This window comes from Tetrao urogallus, assembly GCF_951394365.1.
Source record: "Tetrao urogallus genome assembly, chromosome: 4".
Lineage (NCBI taxonomy): Eukaryota > Metazoa > Chordata > Aves > Galliformes > Phasianidae > Tetrao > Tetrao urogallus.
Window position 1 is genome coordinate 43,090,499 of NC_136817.1, and position 19,531 is coordinate 43,110,029.

General features: G+C 40.8%; 1 protein-coding gene across 4 annotated transcripts in view; it reads left to right on the plus strand.

Moving 5' to 3' along the window:
* MTUS1 (microtubule associated scaffold protein 1) overlaps nucleotides 1-19,531 on the plus strand; it is a gene marked incomplete at both ends in the record, with an annotated part of 81,539 nt that overhangs the window by 47,873 nt on the left and 14,135 nt on the right. For 3 of the 4 annotated variants that reach the window (XM_079534475.1, XM_079534476.1, XM_079534477.1), the window contains 2 exons: nucleotides 7,730-7,947; nucleotides 18,869-18,935. In XM_079534475.1, the coding sequence (XP_079390601.1) occupies nucleotides 7,730-7,947; nucleotides 18,869-18,935 (285 nt within the window). Of the gene's footprint in view, nucleotides 1-7,729; nucleotides 7,948-18,227; nucleotides 18,282-18,868; nucleotides 18,936-19,531 lie in introns of those variants that run through there. The other variant, XM_079534478.1, reaches the window with a different exon arrangement.

A 19,531-nucleotide genomic window follows, 5' to 3' on the forward strand; every position in this document is an offset into this window, starting at 1 on the left:
GCTGTGCTGAAGACAGTTTATTTCAGTGCTTATTGGTATATTTGCAGAAGCTTGATCTAGTTGCTGATTATTTTTTCTTGTATATCATTGTTCTGGAGGGGGGATTGGACAAGATGATCTTTTGAGGTCCCTTCCAAACCTCCTGTGATTGTTACAGTTTTCAATTATAATTAGGTGTAAAACCAGAGTTTTTGGAAAGGGGAAAAGCTGGCAAATGGTTGCGAGTAAATACTTCTTCTGTTACGTATGAGAAATGAAAATGTCTGATTGCTGTTTCAGGCCTGACCCCAGTCGGGGCTGTACAAACTGATCAGCCTTATAGAACATGAAACAATATGCTGTGTTACTTAACATTGTCAAATATAGCTAATCATGTGACTTAGTGGGTTTGTTAACTTAAAAACTGTGTGGTCGAGTTTTTGTTGTTGTTTTGTTTGTTTGTTTTCAGATGTTTAACTTCATGGATTTTATTCTCATAATATGGCTATAAAGAAAATGATGTTTTGTGTTTGGTAGATAATTGTGTAAAGTATTCATGTGACATATTTTGAAGAAAAGAACTAAATCTTGAATGCTAATTGTTATTGCTTAATTTCTCTCATTCTGTGAAATTGGGATCTTGTTTTTTGTTTTTTGTTGTTTTTTTTTTTTCCCTGAACAGGAGAAAACTAAGATGCTTGATATGCATCAAGGATAAAGGCAGATTAGGTAGAGCAGAAGCTGATGTGCAGGAGTTGGTAATTCTGAGATTATAAATCCTCAATTGAGAAAATTGTGCACTGCTGAAAGCTATTATTCACTTGCAGTTGGCTTCCAAAATATGCTTGTTGAGAGGCCGGCTGTAAAATTCAAAGTACCAGCTAACTCAGTGGACTTTGAGTTTGTGTTGTAACATCTACCCACAGGTTAAATTTTAGGTGAGTCTGAAGACCATCTTCCAGACTGGAGAAAACCAAAGGAAACCTGCCTAGAAGTTACATAAAGAAGGTGCTCTTTACAAGTCATGAAACAGTGATTAGTGATCAGATGCCTTAATTTGAAGGGGAACTGTACTGAGCACATAGATTTCATTCTGGGTAGAATTAATGTTTTCAAATAAGGTGAAAAGCCTTGGCGATTGGGTGAATGATGTAGAAAGGAGATATCAACCCTTGTTGCTGATGTTATTGAACAGAAGTGACAGTCATGCATACAATTTAATCCCCTAGGGCTTGCCAGCTAGGCTTTCCTTATACAGCCAATAGAAAAAAGGGCTTGCCCCAAGCCCTCCTTGATGTTCCATTTAGGATTCTGCTCTGTCACCATCTTGAGGAGCCTGTTTCTCTACAGAGGAACTAAAGACAGTCTTGGTTGGGTACTTCCCTTTTATTTTTTTATATAGAAAACAATTATTTTTATTCAGCTGAAATCACTGCATGAGCTCTTCACATAATTATGGCTTTAACGTTACCGGAAAATGAATGCTTCAAGCCATTCCATTTAGTACGAACAGTAACTGTGCTGGCTACCAGAAGCTGTCAGGAGAAGACAGAACTTGAATGGTTACACTGGTAAGCCACAGGAACACCCTTTTATACTCAAATGTACCCATTTTCCACTTATATCCTCACTGAACCAGCTGGTGTCAATTCAGCTGGATTCTCATTTCTTGCTAGGAGGCATCTGACAAGGTCTGTGCAAGTAATTCACCTGTATTGTTGAGATTTTTAGGAAGTGCTAAAGTGTGGCAAAGGTTGGCATAGAACGATTATAGTGTTGTCCTAAGTTACTGCAGACTTTAGTCTAGGAAAGCAGAAGTACTGCTGAATTAGATGTCTCTTTCCACCTGCCTAATCCATTTTGTCACAGGTGTTGGATTCAAAACTCAGATTGTGCTTTTGCAGCCTATTTTGTGTACTAGTTTTCTGCACTGATTGTGCTTGATCACTGGTGCTCAGGAACACTCAGGTTGGCCGTCCAGCTAGGAATAGGGCTGGGGAGGGGTAGAGGAAACATATGGCCTGTAGCTGTGCTGGGAAAATCCTGTTTCCTAAATACAGCTGTGCTACCAGAAAGTATGTATCTGACCTTCTAGTAGTAGAGACTTAGGGGAAAAAAAAAAAAAAAAACAACAACAAAAAAAAAAACAGACTGTTGCCTGTATTATGTGTCCGCTAAGAAGCCGTGATAGTCTGAGATAGCTGGGCAGTACCTGCAAGCTGCGCACAGATGTCTCTCATTCCTTCCCATGAGTGTGCCTGGACTTGTGTAGGAGGCTAAGTTGAAAGTGAGGAGTAACTTGCAAACTGGACTCACCAGATTGGTTCTTTGGTCAGCAACACAGTGGTGAAACAGAAATCCTGCAGTTGTGCACAGACTATCATCATTATTTGTAATGCTCCCCATCTCGAAACCCTGCTCACGGGTTTGCTGCAGTTTGTTATGGATAGCAAAGATCCTTTGCTGTGGGGTGCTTATGGGATCATCATTTCTTCAGGAAAAAAACAGCACATTGGAGCTAACTTACAAAGATAGTATGTAAAAGCTGTCAACTTTTAACTTCAGTGATGCTGAGAGACCCACTCTGGATGCTGGGTGTTATTCTGAACATCAGGTCACTTACCTGAGGGCAGCCGCAGAGGCTTTCTATAGCCTAAGGTCTACACTGGATGGTCATTTTTTCAAACCAAATCAAATAACTGAGTAATTAAATCACTGACAAAACAACAGCATGGTATAATTAGTCTTCCTGTTATTGCATGCAGCTTAAAACTTTGAGTTCTGTGCATAAAATTCAGAAGCTTTAGCTACTACAGAGAGAAGTTAACTCACACCTGATTGCCAAAAGTCTTCTCCTTAACCTACCAAGAACAGGTTATTAATCAGTTTTCCCATGTTGTCTTCAAGTGTTCATTGTTGGTCAACTGGAGAATGTCCTCAGTTTCTGGGTTCTTCCATAGATTGCTATGTGAGTATTACCAGCTGTAGTACTGAGGAGAGTGTTCAGTGGAAGTGGGGCAGTGGCCAAGGTCCTCACTGCCTTGCTTGTCATGTCTTATTCCAAACATTAGCAGGAAGATGGGTGTGCAACCACTTCATTGAATACATGGTTGAAATAAACAACTGTTGCTGAGCTTTTGGACTTTCAGCTCGCACAGGCAATTCAGACTTCCAAAAGGCCTGTTAGAGCCTTTGTTGAAAAGAAAGGGCCATGGTGTTCTTGCACTGTTTGACTGCATTGCAACAACCCTGGTGGCTGATGCCCAGGCATTCTTTATTGATGTACAGATCAAATGACAGCTGGGAGTGGCTTTCTGGGAGTGACGTCCCACATACAGTGATGTCAGCAAAAGACTTAAAAAATTCAGGTGTGGCACAGTCTGCCAATTAAACTGATTAGTGCTTTGGTGAAGTTTTGAGAACGGAGCTTTGACTCTACAGCTTTGCTTACTGAAGAATTTTATGGAGTACTAGTTTTGCCTACTAATGGTCTTGTACTTGGTGCCTTTGCTGAAGTGAGCTGTAAGTTGAGGTAGGACCATACCAGAGGGCATGTGCTAGCTGTCTTGTTATCTGAGAAATCTGCTTCTACCTTACAAATGATCCTGACTGCTTGGAAGCTGTGACACTGGAAGAAGTCCTGTGACTGGTGGGATCAGGATGGAGTGCTTTGCTGCATTGTTGGCAGAAGTCAAAGCTTGTCAGGAGTCGATGGAAGCTGGACAGAAGGAACTGAAGCATGACATGGAAACATCTCAAAACGAAATCAGAGCAGTGCTAGCACTGCAGAGGAGCCAGCAGCAGGTGAAAGAGGAGCTGAAAGCAGAGATGAAATCTAGCCACTTGGATATAAGAAATGTACTTGAGGAAATCCAACGAGTAAGGAAAGAGATGGAAGCTCGGTTAAATACTCAGGCTGATCTGGTTTTACTGATCAAAGAAGTGAGCACCAACTTAATATGTGTAGACAAGGCTTTCCAAAAGATGGAAGGGAGGCAGGAAGGTTTTACCAGCCTGCATCTTCCTACAAAAGAAAATGTTGAACAAGGATTTTTCTTTGAAAAATGCTTACACAAGACACACCTGAATTTTCAAAAGCCCCTGGAAGCTGATAGTTTGGAAGAAGAACCTGAAAAGAAGGTGCTTAGTGGTAAGAAATGGTGATTGCAAAGGTGTGAGGAGAGAAGTGAGGTTGTTCTTATTTGTGCTTGTCAATAGTTTGTTTTCAGTATTTGGAATGTTTTTGGCAAATTGAATCTCTGGCTAAAGAAAATAATTTCTAGAAAATGTGGGCATTACCTGGTATACGTTGAACAGAGAGAGGCTTTGATTTGGCTCTGCAAACAAAGGAGTGAGTGACAGATGTTTCACCTGGTAAACCAGCAGTGCACAAGATAGAGAGGCTTGGGATACCAGCAGGATGTGACAAGTCCTAAGGTAGCTGGCCATTCGAGTACTGCTTCAAGTACTGTGCAGTCCTGAAGCTCTTAAATGTAAAGCAGACTAATGTTTGAACAGCTTTCTGTTTCTTTTTTATTATCTCTAAATCAGAGAATCTGTGTATGGAAAACAGCTCTCTTTACAAAAAAAAAAAAAAAAAAAAAAAAGGATGGGTCTAATGTTCTCATCAAAGAACAAGAGTCTGTAGCTGCTGTCCATGTAGTGACCTCACAGGGAGTGGGAAGATTTATGAACCTTTGCAAGGTCAGCGGATATTCTTTCTGCCAGCAAAATAAGATGTGAATGATTCAGTAATCAGAAGGCTCAACCTTTGCAAAATTACTGCTGCTGTTTCGATGGAGAAAAAGGATAACGCCCCACATTGTTGGCTCTGTAGGGATACTGTGCTGCATGCAAAACTTGAGAATCTATGACTTCCAATATTTGGAAATTGAGCATCTCAAATAGATTTGGTACAGTGTTTTCTTGCCTACTGGAAAAGAGTCCAGAACCTAACCATAGGGGAGAAAAATGTTTTGCATTACCAGTCTGACTTGTCTAAAGGTGGCAATCAGAAATGGCAAAGCGAGGACTTGAGCTGGTAACCGATACCGTCTTTAATTCAGAGTCTGTCATTGATATGTTATATCAGTGATTAGACTCTTGATGCTTTGTTTTAATGAAAGCATGGCTTTTGTTTTGACATCATAGCATGCCTTCTATACAAATCTGGAAACAATCTGTCATTGCCCAGAGGTACATGGGCCATAAATAAGCATTGGAGCGCTGCTGGTGTTAATCTGTAGAGGCATTTCATGCTATGGAGTTTTCATGCTAGCTGAGAAATACTTTTCAACATTTGAAGTGGTTGTGCATAGCACACGTCTGATAAAATTGCCAACAGGACTGTCAGGGAATTTTTGTGTATGTTTTTTGTTCAGCTTTTTTTAGTATAGTATCCAGAGTTGGCTTGGGTGGATGTTGGAATAAACGCCTCTGGATAGTCTTGGTGTTCTGGGCACTGCAGTAAAACCAGTGATGTGAGACTGGCAAACTGGTGAAGGCCGGCTGAACTGTGGAAACAGCAGCTGTCTGACTCCTGTGTTGCTTGTGGTTAGCTGTTATATCAGTGTATTTAAATAAAAACAACTTCATTAGGTAACTGTATCTGAAGTAACTACTTTCCTGAGTACATCTTGTCTGCAGTCCTTTGTGGAAGTTTAGAGCAGCTTTGTCAGGATTGTAACAAATAGATGTTTGTCATTTCATATAGTTAGTTAAGAATGAGATGAGTATCTGTATTAGTGAATTTACAAGCATCTTTAAATGAGGGATAGTGCTCAAATTGTCTTTGCTTTGTAAGGGAAGCATTCGGAGAGGGAGGTGGAATAAATGAGAGAGTAGGAGTACATGAGCTACTTAGGTAGGGAAGGGCCAAATGTATGTGTTTATTCCCTAGTCTCTGCCTTGTTGGTTTGTGTTTTTTTTTTTCCCCTCCCCTTGATTATTGTCTCTACTGACTAATTTACTTTAACAACCTTCATAAGCTGACAGGTATTTGCTACTAACACAGTGTTTGATGTGAGATTGCTGGGGATCTAACAAGATGGCTATCAAATTTGAACCCTCTTTTCATGTAAAGAGATCTATTTCAAAAGGCATTGTGCCTGTTACTGTGAGAAAACAATTGCTCATGTTTGTTAAAAGGATAGTAAAAATAAGCTACCTAGAACTGGCAAATAAGCTTGATCTGCCTACTCTTCTGATCAGAATTTAGTTTTTGATTTGGGTTATGTTGACACCTTTTGACTGTTCTGCTATTAATTTGCAATGTGTGTTTCTAATTGAAAATTTGCACAGCAACACTTAGCATCTCCTAAGTACGAGTGCAGTAAAATTTCCAAGAATGCAGGAGTATCTGAACATTATAAAAACAATGTGCTGACTTTTCTCTACTTCTCTAACTAAAAGGGAAGGCAGAAAATCTTGCCTACAGTGGATTTATTTGAAAATGTGAAGACCCTTCACACCCTGCTCAGCAAGAGAGGTGCAGATGGTATAAATATTTTGAATAGGAAACTTTATTTCACATGTTTTAAAAATGAGTGAAGTCTATGCAAGACTGATGGATTGATGCAAGAGGGTGATGTGTTGGTTAGATTAACTATAAAGCTTTGGCTCTCGGTTAATGTCTTCAGTTATATGACTGAGCCTTTCACTGCTGGTAGTATTCAAGTGTCACTCAACAACCTTCATACCAGATGTTTGGGCTTCAAAAGGATTCATTAGCAACTACTTCTAGTTCATTAATTTGTCTCTCTTTTTTTTTTTTTTTTTAATCTCCACACGTTCCTGTTCTTATTTCCCCTAAATCTCACCTCTCAGGTTTTGTTACTTTATCTGGAAGGAATCTTGTTAAGTTGAAACTGTATAATCTGCATAGATGTCTTCATTAAAATGCCAAGGGATATATGTGTGTTGCATCAACATTTTATTGCAAAAGTGTTTGCTTGCTCCATGCATGATCAAAAGGGGAAGTGCTGTGCTAACTTTTCAGTCCAAAGGCAGGAGAAACCTGTAACGTCTGTGGTGTTTATGAGTTGAGCACTGAATTATGTAATGTGATTTCTTTCCTCTGACACTATGTGATTGTGTACTTGTGAAGTGATTGAGGTTGCACTGTTACTGAGAGTATTAAATGAACTCTGTAATTCTTGGACTATAAGGAGTGGCAGGGCATTCTTGAAATATATTTCAAGTTGTAGAGCATTTTGAAGTACCATCTTTGTGAATGAAATTGCTGACACTAAGAAGATGTTGAAAGATTTTTCGTTAATGGAGCTCAAACCTGAGGTATAGAGTGGAGTTCTTGCAGTGAACATTTTGAAAGGAAAGAAAAGAGGAGTGAAAGTAGGGAAGGAGTGCTTTAGTATTCGGTTCTACATTAGAGTGTAGAAAACATGAAGTTCACGTTGTAACAAAAATAACAGACTATTAAGAAAGCAGTAAGTCACTGTATAGGTAGGATGACAGTGTGTTTTATGAGAATATTTATTCAAAGCACAGTGCGAATGGTATGCTGAAAGGTAAGACAGAATATGTGAAAGTAAGATTGAAGAGCAGTGTTGTATGTGAGGTTACGGTGCTAGAACCTAATCCAGCAGATGGTACTGTCTGCTCTGCAGTGCTATTGAAATAACTGTTTCTCCTAGTTAGTGTTTTGGGCAGTGTTTTCTTTTGTACCTATCTTTAAGCTTTGCTGAGACATGAAGTGTATATTAATTAATTGCTGTTGTTTTTGTTGTTTCAGTTGATAAGGGCAAGCAGCGGAGTCCTAAAAGCTCATGCATACAGACCCAAACCTCCACAGATGTGCATTCAACTGGCGCAAAAGGAGCTGAGTTGGCACAATACAAAACAAAATGTGAGAACCAAAGTGGAATCATCCTGCAGCTCAAAAAATTCTTGTCAAGCAGTAACCAGAAGTTTGAAGCGTTGACAGTTGTGATCCAGCACCTCCAGTTTGAGGTAAAAACTTAGAAATAATCTGTATGCTAGTTTTAGTTTGTTGAACTGTTCTCAACAGTGGCTTTGAATATATCAGTACACTGATAAATAATGTCTGTTTCCACTCCAGCTGCTGCATTCTAGTTTGTTCCTTCTCCTAGAATTATTTTTTTTTTTCATGTGTTACATTGCAACCGCAGTTAACTATAGGCATATTAACTATAGGCCTCCACCTAATGGTGCTATTATAACAGAATGCCCTGGTGTTAGTGCCGTTTTTAATAAACTTTAATATGTATTTGTAGTCTAGAAATGATTTTGTTAAGTTGCACATTTAATACAATGACAGCTATTTTTTCTCTAATTCAAATCTGGTCAATTCAGTAAGAGCAGCTGTTTGTTGGGTTTTTTTTCTTATTGAACTCTGGATTGGAACACTTTAATATAATTTAATATTTTCAAAGCAATTTGATACACGCATGTATGTAATGCCTGTCATTTGAGATTAAATGGTGAAATTTTTCCTGCCAAATTTCTCCTTAGTCTTTTAATTGATTTATAATAAGCACTTTAATTTTTGCTAAGTTTGTGAACTTAAAAGTCTTGGCATAAGCGCTTCTCTCAAATATATTGTGTTTGTAACGTCTTAAATGTCAGGAATACTTTCGGTGTATCTTTATCTGAATACATAAGAAAGCTTCATATGCACCTATTTCTTTCAGGCTGTTTTACAATGCATTTACAGTTTAAGCATGATTTCCTTGCAAATAATGGGAATGGTTATTTTTAAAAGTGTCTAATACAGGAAAGAGAGAGGAGCTGTGTGGAAGAAAGTAATAATTGTGCTGCTGCTTTTTTTCAGTATTATCTTGTGGGTGGAAAGAGGAGAAATTTCATTTATTTTTAATGATATAAAGTGAGTAATCATGAAGAGCTGAGTCTATGCGCTTGTAAACTGGGCTAAAAATGACATATATATGTGCTTTTAGTTGTTTCACTTCTTGATGTTGAGGTTGACTCCCAGGATAAGATGGTCTCAGTCTTACTGTACTTACTGTGAGAGTGAGAAGGACTGTTCTGCTATGGTTGATGTAGGCAATACTTTGAAATCTGCTAATTAGCTGGGGAAGCATTCTGTACAATGTCTGTATTTTAGTGAAAAATGTGAAGGGTAGTGGGTTTTTTGTTTGTTTCTCATTCCTTTCTGATGAAATGTGGATCTCCATCTAGCTAACCTAATCTCAAATGGCCATGCATTTCTTTTTTGGAAGTAGATCTTGGAGGGTTTTTTGATGTAGTTTGCAAATGTGTTCAAATAGTCAAGGGAGAAATTTTCAGCTGAGTGTAGCTCCAGCTGCAAGCCCCTGCCTTAACTACCACAGAAACAGCAGAAAGTACTTTCAGCTTTTACAAAAGTAGCTTGCAGCTTTTCTAGTTGGGAAAAAATAAATAAATAAAATAAAAAATACATATGCTTAGCTGAGCAACAAGGTTGTGCTTCCATTCCTTCTACTTGAGCAAGTATGAAGTAACACAAAGCAGCCTGAGCTGATGAAATGCCATGCTGTCATCAGAAGGTCCCACTCTTGGCTACTCTGGTGATTGTCTGCCCCTGCAGAAGGTTGATTCAGCTTGCAGCTACCAGAAAGCTACCCAAGCCAAGGAGAGAGCGTTTCTTTGCCAGATTAGTTGCATGGACCCTTCTTCCTGGTCAGAGGCAGTGCAAAAGGGCTATGGACAGTCTGTGCTGTCAGATAGAGAAAAGAGCTGGGCTGTGCTGCTACATTGCTTCAAAAATATAAGTCTCAGCCAGAACTCCTTGACAAAACCTACCTCAGCCTCCTGTATTTCCCGTGGAAGGAAGAGTTGACAAAGCTGAAGTTAGTAGGAGAGGTGATTCAACTGCTGCTACTTCTCCTTTTTTCCTCCAAGAGTTCCTGATGCATTCTGCTCAAAAGTTTAAAGTTGCTTTTTATGAGCTCATTTGAAATGGGATAGCCGCTGACAAAATTAGAATCTGCTGGCAATGACTTATGTCAGAAGTGCAGCCAGCCCTCTGGAGTGAAGTTGGAAGGCTGCTAAGGGTTAAATGAGATTGTGTGAGGTTGCTGTGCTGTTTCCAGCTGAGCAGGAATCTGTCACAAAACTCTGTGTGAGTTCAAACGTGTTTGCTACAAGCATTATCGTGGAGCTGTCAATATTAACAGCTGGCTCTGATAATACTTTACCACTTGAGCTGTCAGGGTTTATCCAGATGATTTGTGTGCCTTTACCAAGACTGTTCTGAATTTGAGCAAGTGTCTTCAAGATGAGCCAGTCCACAATGGTCATGTTGTAAAACCCAATTTCTGTTGAGCAGGAGATCCTATTGCAATGAATTTTCACTAGATTGAAACCCTGATGGCAGACTAAACACAATGAGCAAGTTGTCTGGCAAGAGCATCAAACTGTACCAAGTTTTTCCACTGTTAGATAATTATGTGTACAGTATTAAAAGGATGTGTCAAACTGCAGTCTTATCACAAAAGCAAGCTAGTCTGTCTAGATGGCTGTCCCCTCCTAAACGTATGGTAGTTCCTGCAACTCCATGACCTCTTCCTTTTTTTTTTAATTGTCCAAACAGGAAAAGTGACAGTACAGTGGAAATGGTGAATATACAATAGGCTGACGAAGTGCAAAGGAAAGCAGTCTTCCATTAAACTTCAATTACATAATCTCTGAATTATGCAACACGACATTTGAATCTTAACTTTGAATTTATTTATTGTCCCTTCAGTAGTAGCTGTGTACGCTGAAACATTGAAAGTGTGGTTTAAGATGTCTGGTGAAAGTGAGGCTGTGGCACAACTTGTGGAATCTGCACTCACTCTGCAAGCTTGGTGCCCACCAGGCTGGGGAGAGCCAGCTCAGGAACCCCATCAGGAAGTTGGGGGGAGGGAGAGAGCACAAGAAAACAAAACAAAAAGCAACCAAACAACTACTATGGGTCTGGTTTTATAGGGCTGTCCATACTCAAAATTTTATGGGCTATTCCCCTGTGAACTCTGGGAAGGAGTGTTGGTGAGAAGCCACCAGTGCTTGTGTGAGGTAAGAATGTGGGCCTGAGAGGCCCACAGCAGTGTGGGCTCAGGTTAAACTGCCACAGCTTTGGGATTGTTGGATTGTTGTTGTTTTTTTTTAATTTGTTTTGTTTTACTGTGTAGGCTTTTTGTCACTTTGTTTTTGTCAGCTCAGTACTGAGTTGGTCTTAAAATCTGGTTTTGTCTCTTCTAAAGCTGTTGAAGGAAGACTTAACTCTCAAGTGAAGAGGAAAAGAGGAAATGTATTGCCTAAAATGTTCTGTTGATATTGAAAACGTGAATTGACTTTTTAGCCTCATATTTGAATGCATGCATCTTAACTGCCACTTAGAGAAATAGTCAAGTTTAAAAAAAAAAAAAAAAGTTTTACTGATACACAGTTGTGTTTTTCTCATTTAAGAAATAAATCTTTTCAAGTGCTTCAAGAGCTCCCAAAAGATTCAGTAGTAGAAGTAAGCTTCAGAATTGTGCCTGTGATTAAGAAACGAACAGAAATCAAGCTTTACTGCTGTTCTTCTCTTGACATGCTTATGAGAAGACTGGAGTTTACAACTCAAATTTTACTTTGAAATGAATATGGTGACTTCTTAAAGAAGTTTCCATCACAGGAGGAATGTGATTTGTGGGGTAAGGAGTGTGGACAGTAATATGAGGATACCGTTAATTGTGGATATGATGCAGGAAGCAACATAAGTAATGAGCTAGAAATTGTGTGGCTGAAATAGTCTTTAGTATCTCTAGGTGGAAATAAAAAGACCACCCTTATTGTGTGAGCTACTATAACTGGCATTTCCTGACACACAGATGACTGTAAGAGTCAAGGGTATTTAGTTTTCTTGAGAATTTTCTGGCACTTGAAGAGTTTTTTCTGTGCACAGGGAAACATTCATCAGAATAATTTCTTCTGGCCTTTATGGAAGTGTAACAGAAAATGTTCATTAGGTGAGAAACTTCTTATAGAGCTGAAGTGCAAATTCCATCACTAAAACCTAAACCCTTAGTGGTAAACAGAAGAGTTTTGGAACAATTGTATTTTTGGTATATAAATATGAAATATGTTGGCAGGGCCATTAAGCACAGATGCTTGTCTGTGAGTTTTTAAATTTATAATTTTGACTTTCCAGAACCTAACATCAAACTTGTCTGGTTTTCATTAGGATGCTCATTCAAAATGCACTTCTGCTCTTCAGCTCTGGATTTTGAAAGTATGGATGTCTCCTTCTTCAAAACAGAGAATGGGGGTATTTAATTGAGATAATTTGTGTTTCTTCAGATATAAAAAATACAAAGTATCTTCCCCTTTCAGAGCTGGGCTCTGGAAGCCTTTGCTGTCTTAGAGGGAGCTGCTGGAAAGCAAGGAGGCTTCAAATTATTCTGAAGTTCTCTGTGATACGTAGCTGCTAACTGATAAAACCATTTTTAGCAACAGAATATTTTTGGCATCTTTGAAGTTTTGTGAGCTCATAACTTTCCAGTTTCTTGAAGGACACTTTGGTCCAGGTGTGGTTGAGTATTCAGAGCGGACAATGGAGAGAACTGGGAGTCCTGTGCTCTGCTACTCTGAACAAGTTGAGAGAACAAGTCTGTTGAGAAGTCAAGTCTTTAACTTGAAAGCAAGCTTGATGTCTCAGGCACCCAGTATTGCCTTCCATGAGGAAGCCTGTTCCCATCCCTACCTTGTTATTTCTTCTAATTTTTATTTATTTGTTTGTTTAAGAAGATGCAAAGTTAATTACAAAGTAGCAAGCTAGATGTATCTCTTAAAATTTGAAATGAAAGGAGGGGCTAATGAAATATATAAAGTAACATCTTTGTGCTTTTCTATACTGTATTTGCAGGTGAAATTCTAAATGTCTTGAAAGGACTTAAAGCAGATGCTGTAATGTTTTGTTCAAACATAAAGTTTCGAATCTTAACATTCTAAAAAAACATAAGTGATTATAATCTCATAGATACTAGAACTTACGGCAATATCATTTGTCAAAGCTGCATGGTATCTGTTTGAAACTTTGTCTAATGCTTGAATCAGATGAATTGAGACAAGCTTCAGAAAATGCTGAAAAATGAAATGAGCAGTTACTCAAATAGGGTGAATTTAGTTGCTTACGAGATCAGAATTTTCACAGGGAAGTCATTCTGTATGACATGTTTTAACTGATATCACAGTTCAGAAATCTTTCAGAGTAAGAAAATGGGCCATAAAGTTCAATAGTGGATGTTACTGTATCTAGACCTAACTTTGTAAAGACATCACTTCTTTAAAATGGGAAGACAAAGTTCCATAGGATGATAAGAAGCATCTAAAGTTTGTAAAAGCACAAAGAGCCCACAACTGTAATGCCCATGTTAAATATTAAGTGACTCATAGGAATCCTGTTTGGCTGGTTCTCTGCTTTAGTGTTTCACATACTAAACATCAGGGAACGAATGCCTCATTCTCCATAAAAGTATCTAGCAAACGAGAGAAGTCAAATATTGTAAGTTACAGTAAGTCTCTCTTACTTAATAAGGAAGCATAATCTGAGGCCTAATTTAATTCTCTTTGAAGCAGTAAGTCAAGGACAGGTGAAAATTTATTGCTTCTTTTATCTCATAAAAAGGCAACACACTTAACAATGTCAAGAGTAATTTGAAAGTAGTAATTTCATGCCAGATTTACTGATTTGAGATGATTAATGTCTTTTTCAGTAATTGCAGTAATAGTCTATTCCTCCATTCAAAAATGCACTTGGGGCAGAGGGTAAAGGCTGTTTCTTGTGCCACTTCCTTGGCTAACTTCTTTAGCTTGATTTTGCTTCTGAGATTTATTTAGAGGACAGGGATTTGCCAGAATAGCGGGAGCAGGAACTGGTAGAACATAAGGACCAAAATAATCAATTCTAATTTAATACTGCAAAGCGGATATGAATGACCTTTTGTTACCCTTTCATAACTACTTTTGAGCTACAGCTGCTGACACGTGAGTGTCTGGAGTTTACACAGAGGTGTGACTCAGTTTCTACATTATGGCTGGTGATCTTTTCATGGCTGCCCCAGCACAAGGATGGAGCAGGCTTCACTTTCTAGTGCTTTGTCTGATCAAGAGAGTATCTGCTTGGATGAGAGCGATCCACTCTGTGCTGGGAGTTGTTGACAACTGAACCTGCTCAAGTATTAAAAAATAGTTAAATGATAATCTGTTCCTCTGTGCAAACAATGTCAGTGTCCTGTGAGGTCTAAGCACTGACATTACAGAATTGCTTGCAAATAACCATTATTTATTTATTTAAGATAGTCAATATTTCCCTCTGAATACAGTTTCAGGAGTAAGTGCTCGTGGTTTGATATCAGATGGCTTTCAAAACCAGCCCTTCATTTCCTGGAATAAAATTAATTTGACACTATGTATGGCAGCAAAGCACACAAATGCTTCTGTTCTTGCTGCCCGTGATGAATTTCTGTCTTATGTATTCTGAACAAGTTTTATTTAGTCTTTTCTAATAGAATGTTTTATAAAACATATAAAAGCTAGTGTATTTTATATGTTGAAGGTTGTTCACCTCCCGTATGTATCAACTCTCAAAATGCCTTGTTAAGGAGAGGTGTATTAGTGATAAAGCTAGAAGGCTGATGTGTAGCCATTCAGATCAGAGCTGCTTCCAACCTTTTGGTTCTGCCTGTAGCAGGTATGATTGCTGCCTTTGTGTTACTCAAAAGCTTCCTGTGTTTGTGCATGCCATGATAGCATCATCTCAGCTTTGTTCCCTCTTCTCTTGGAAGGGACCATGTTGCATCACAGCCCTAAGAGAAGAATATCCCAGAATAAGCAGGGATGTTTGTCATGAAAAGAGTCCTACAGCACCACCTTATTTCTTTAAATATTTCAGTACTGAACATTGGATGTGGCTATTCCATAGTAAATATGGTGGTATTTTGCAGTGTTCTGTTGGAGCCATGCGTGATACTTATTTCAAACCAGAAAGTGAACATTTACAATCAAGGCTTTGCAAGATACAGAAATATTAATCTGAGAACTGAAGAACTTAGTGGTGGGACTTCGTAAAATGGCAGTTGCTTGAAGTTTGCTAACTTGGAAATGCTGCAGAAATCCTGGAAGAATGATGCATTGCATGGGGTAGACTACGGAAATGTTTGAGGAGTTTGTGATTTGCTTGTTGATCCCACATTGCTGCTTGATATTTAAAAACGAAACAAAACAACAACAACAAGAACAACAAAAAACACAATAATAGTGGCTCTTTTTTAAGTACAACTCCTAAGGAGCACACATTTCCTTTCAAAAAGGAGTGTGGTGGAAGATGGGTGACATTAGCTTATTGGGCACATGTACTCAGGACTGAAATCCTGCCGTGGTTCATTGTTTGCATTTGATAGCTGCTGAAGGGCTTACTATAGTTAACTTGGGAGGAAAAACTTGCCAAAGGAAAACAGGACTCTTGAGCCCTCTTCTTAGGGGAGCACGGCCAACCTAGGTCTCTCTAAGCTGTGACTGACAAGCAGAACATGGAGCTCCACACCATCTGGCCAGCAGTGGGATGGGCTGAGAAATCCAAAGCAGTTGGCCTGGTGCAGCCTCACAAGGAAGCATTGACAATAGGAGTTACCAGTTTGCCATAAAACTGCCTGCTCTGTGATCTGGGGTCTGCAAAGTTGCTGTGTGGGTTGTTTGAGCAATACCTGCCAGTTGGAAGTGCTGATACCTCAGCTCTTGGAGGTATCTTCTGTCACAGCTGAACTTCTGGTATATGTGCATGGCCCAGAAGGTCGGCTGTTTGTGTGCTTGGTGTTGGGTACCTTTCTTATTCACTTTGGAATGTAGACCTGTGCAGAGCATCCTGCTTTTGAAGGAGGCGGAGCAATGGGAACTGGGCTGCCCTTGACATGTTCTCTCCATTGTTTGTCTAAAATGCTACTAGGCTGATCTGTTTGAACTGCAGTAAAAACAGCTGGTTGCTAGGAAAAACACTCTTAAGCCTGTAACTGCGCTTTGTAATTGCCAGTAACAAAAATTCCAAATAAGAAACTTTGTCGTTTATTCTGTTCCTGGCTTTGTCATCTTGAAACAGTCACATCCTCCCCCCACCTTGTACCTCCTCGTTTTTCCTGCTTTCATGTTTTCACCTGATCACAGTGTCCTTTCTGTTGGGAACGTTTTTCCCCGGAGTTTCTTGACTAATTCTCAAGAACTGTGGAGGATTTTTAATGTAATCTTTCACATAACAAGAAATGTCTAAGGCTCCAGTGTTATGCTGAGAACTGTTTTGCGTGGAGAAGTGCACATTAATAGTGGTGCCTGTGGCAAAGCTTTTATCCCCCAGCTCTATTCTCATCGCTTCATATTGCTTCCATGTTTGCTTTTGCAAAAGCTACACTGAATTTCTTGTACAGCTGTAACAGATTCTTTTGAAATGAGAAAAATAGGTCCTCAGTCATTCTACATGATCTTGCATTAAGCTCATATATTTGCCAGGAACTGTTACAAAGACCCTCCTTGAGTCTTTGACAGTGATTCAAGGATCATCTTGCTAGAAAAAGCTCTTTGTTATTGCCAGATTTATCTGGAGAAATGCCAGAACTGCTTGATCCTGCCTCTTGGATCTGTTCTTTCAGTTTCTAATACTGATTTTCATCTAGAATCTTGTGAAATACAAGCTAGAAGGTAGCTTGATGTTCCAGCAAAAAGTACTCACATGCCTGCCTTCAAACTAAACACTGAAGATGGTTCTCAATGGATCATTCAAGTGGTTTTGGGTATTTTACTACTACTTTAATCTCAGGTCTTAAACTTTTGAGTTTTCATGGGAAGACCGCTATAGCTGGAGCTTTATTTAACGACTTAGATGATAGTAGTGCTAAATGAATTGCTTTTCAATCTGAGTACTGAATGTGGCTGCTTAACTGTATGACCACATCAGACTGCCTCTGTACAGAATCGTAGAATTCTCTGAATTGGAAGGGGCCTTTCAAGATCATCTACAGCCTGTTTTGTTGCAGGGCAATAAAAATGGGCAAGTGGGAGACTGAGGGCATAGTATTCAACAGCACCAGTAAAAAGGGGAAGGGTGCAAGAGCAGCAGAATGCAGGAAATGTAATATATATGTATATATTTATGTGTGTGTCAATTGAGCAGCTGATACTTCATTTTATTTTAAGGTTTTGGCCTCTGGTCAGTGCTTAGTATATTCTAATACGTGTCCTTTCCTCATCAGATTGTTTTAATTAAAAGGGATACAAAATGTTCTGTGGACCATGAGGAAGGAAGGCCTTTGGGAACATTCACTGCAAATATTAGCATCTCCCCAGGGGCTGCTGCGTGGTCCGGCCATTAGGCTGAGGGGAAGGAAAATCAGGCTGTCCTGCTAACTCAGGCAGGCTGGGAGAACCTGGGTTCAAGGATGGTTATTTTTTAGAATTAGGATAAAGAGTGAGTATGCAAACAAAGAAGTGAAGCTGGGAGGGAGTGGTAAAGAACATCCAACCTCCTCAGTGTGCACTGATTTAATAATGAACAAGGTTACTACAGAAGGAAGCTTTGGAAAATGCTTTGGTGGTTCGTTTGCTGGAAAGCTCCTGCTTGGCATTGGCAGAGCTCGGCTCACTGCAGCATGCAGTCCTGGGTCTTGAGGTGGGCACGGCTGCAGGGAGCAGAGCAGTGACCCCCCTCCTCCCGACGGGACCGGGGCAGCACCGTGGGCAGCCGGTGGAGCTCCCTGCTCAGCAGGGGGCATGGCACGGGGACGAGGAGAGGTTTCCAGCATTCCAGGTTTTTGCTCCGGTGGTGTAAAAGCGTCTCGGCGCTCGAGCCAGGGCACGGCTGCTTAAGCTCTCCAAGCGTGTCCGTGTCCAAGCGAGCGCTCAGCCCGCGGTTCTCACCGGGACGGCCGGACCGCACGGGTCGAGCAGCGGGACGCTCCCGTGCGGGATGGACGGCCGCGCTGCGCCGGGTGCGTCCCGGTGGAAGGAGCGGCACAAAGCCGCGGCTCAGCCTGCGCTGCAGCTCCGTCGCCAGCCTGCCTCGGGGCGTGCGCCGGCCGCCCGGCCTCCCCCTCGCCGTCCCCGCACGCAGGGCGGCAGCGGCGCGTCCACGGGGCGCGCGCGGGCTGCCGCGGCCGAGGGGAAGGGCAGCGCTCCCCTCCCCTCCGCCGGGAAAACGCCCGGAGCCCGGCTGCGCGGAGGGCAGGACTGCGGCTGGCGGCGCTCGCGGCTGCGGCTGCCCCGAGATGGGCTGCGCCAGCAGCAGGCTGTGCCTCTACCCCCAGTGCGCCGCAGCCAGGGTAACGCTGCCGGGGGGCTCCTCGCGCTGGGCTGCTTTGGGGGGCGGCGGTGTGGGGATGGGCTCCTCTTTTTTCCTCTTTTTTCTTTTTTTTTCCCCGCCCCGGTGCAGCAGGGAGGGCAGCGGCCGCCTCTGTGTGCTACTGCGAGCCCCTCACGCACCTTGCCGGGGGCAGCCGGAGCGCTTAGCAAAGTTTGGGGGTCGTGCTTGTTGTATTTTCCTTAAGGAAGCTTCAGATATTTATCTTAGTGCATGCCTCTTTCACCGTACTCCGGTGCCCTTGTCAGCAATCGCTTGGTTTGTGCTGTAAGGTTATGTTGCTCCACCCATCATAAAATATGTAATTAATGGCTGTGAAGCAGGATCTTAATTGCAGTGTTATCCTGGAAAAAACTGTTCTCTGTTTTAAAATATAACTTGCTTAACAACAGGACATCTGTGTATTTGGTAACAGCAGGACTGTTATCCTAAATGATTCATAGCTTGGCTTCTTGCTCCTGCCTCTTGTTTTCCTACACAGCATATGCAAGTTATTGGAAGGTGCCCTGTTTGGATCACTTATGTTTGTCTCTGTTTTTCCTTCTGCAGAGGGAGGAAGCACTGAAGCAACACAAAGAGTTATCTCAAGAACTAGTCAACCTGCGAGGAGAACTAGGTAAGAACCTATTTTTCCAAATCTGAATGAAAACAGATCTGTAAGCAGACCAGGTCTATGGAAAGAGAGATGCCATGGCATTGTAATGGCAGGCAATGAGTTCCCTGGCTGAGTTCTGCTTGGGTGCTGCACTGCTGCATTGCTCTGCACCACTCTGCCTTTCTCTGCTCATGGAATCTGCATCTGGTGGGCAAAGCACTCCCTTCCTGAACCTGGGAGGCTGTCCCGCATTGTGCCCTCTGCCTAGATACCCACTTTGTATGCTGTTTCTAGAGATATGAAGCAGAAATCTATAAATCTGTGAAATACACTGCACAAAATCTTTGTTTTCTGTTAGTTGCTTGTTGGTGAATAAATGTGAAACTAACAGAAAGAAATGGTATCAGGCTGATGACATTAAATTTTTAAACTCAGCCTAGCAGACAACTGTAATATGAAATGGAGCTGTAATGTGCAAGGGCTGGTTTTGCAAACTTTGAAGCTTGGTTTAACTGCATTTAATGGCAACTTCATAGAACTGATTCAATCTTGAAGCAGGATAATCTTGTGGAGTCTAAAAAGTCATCAAATTGAAACTGATGGTGCTTGAAAATGAA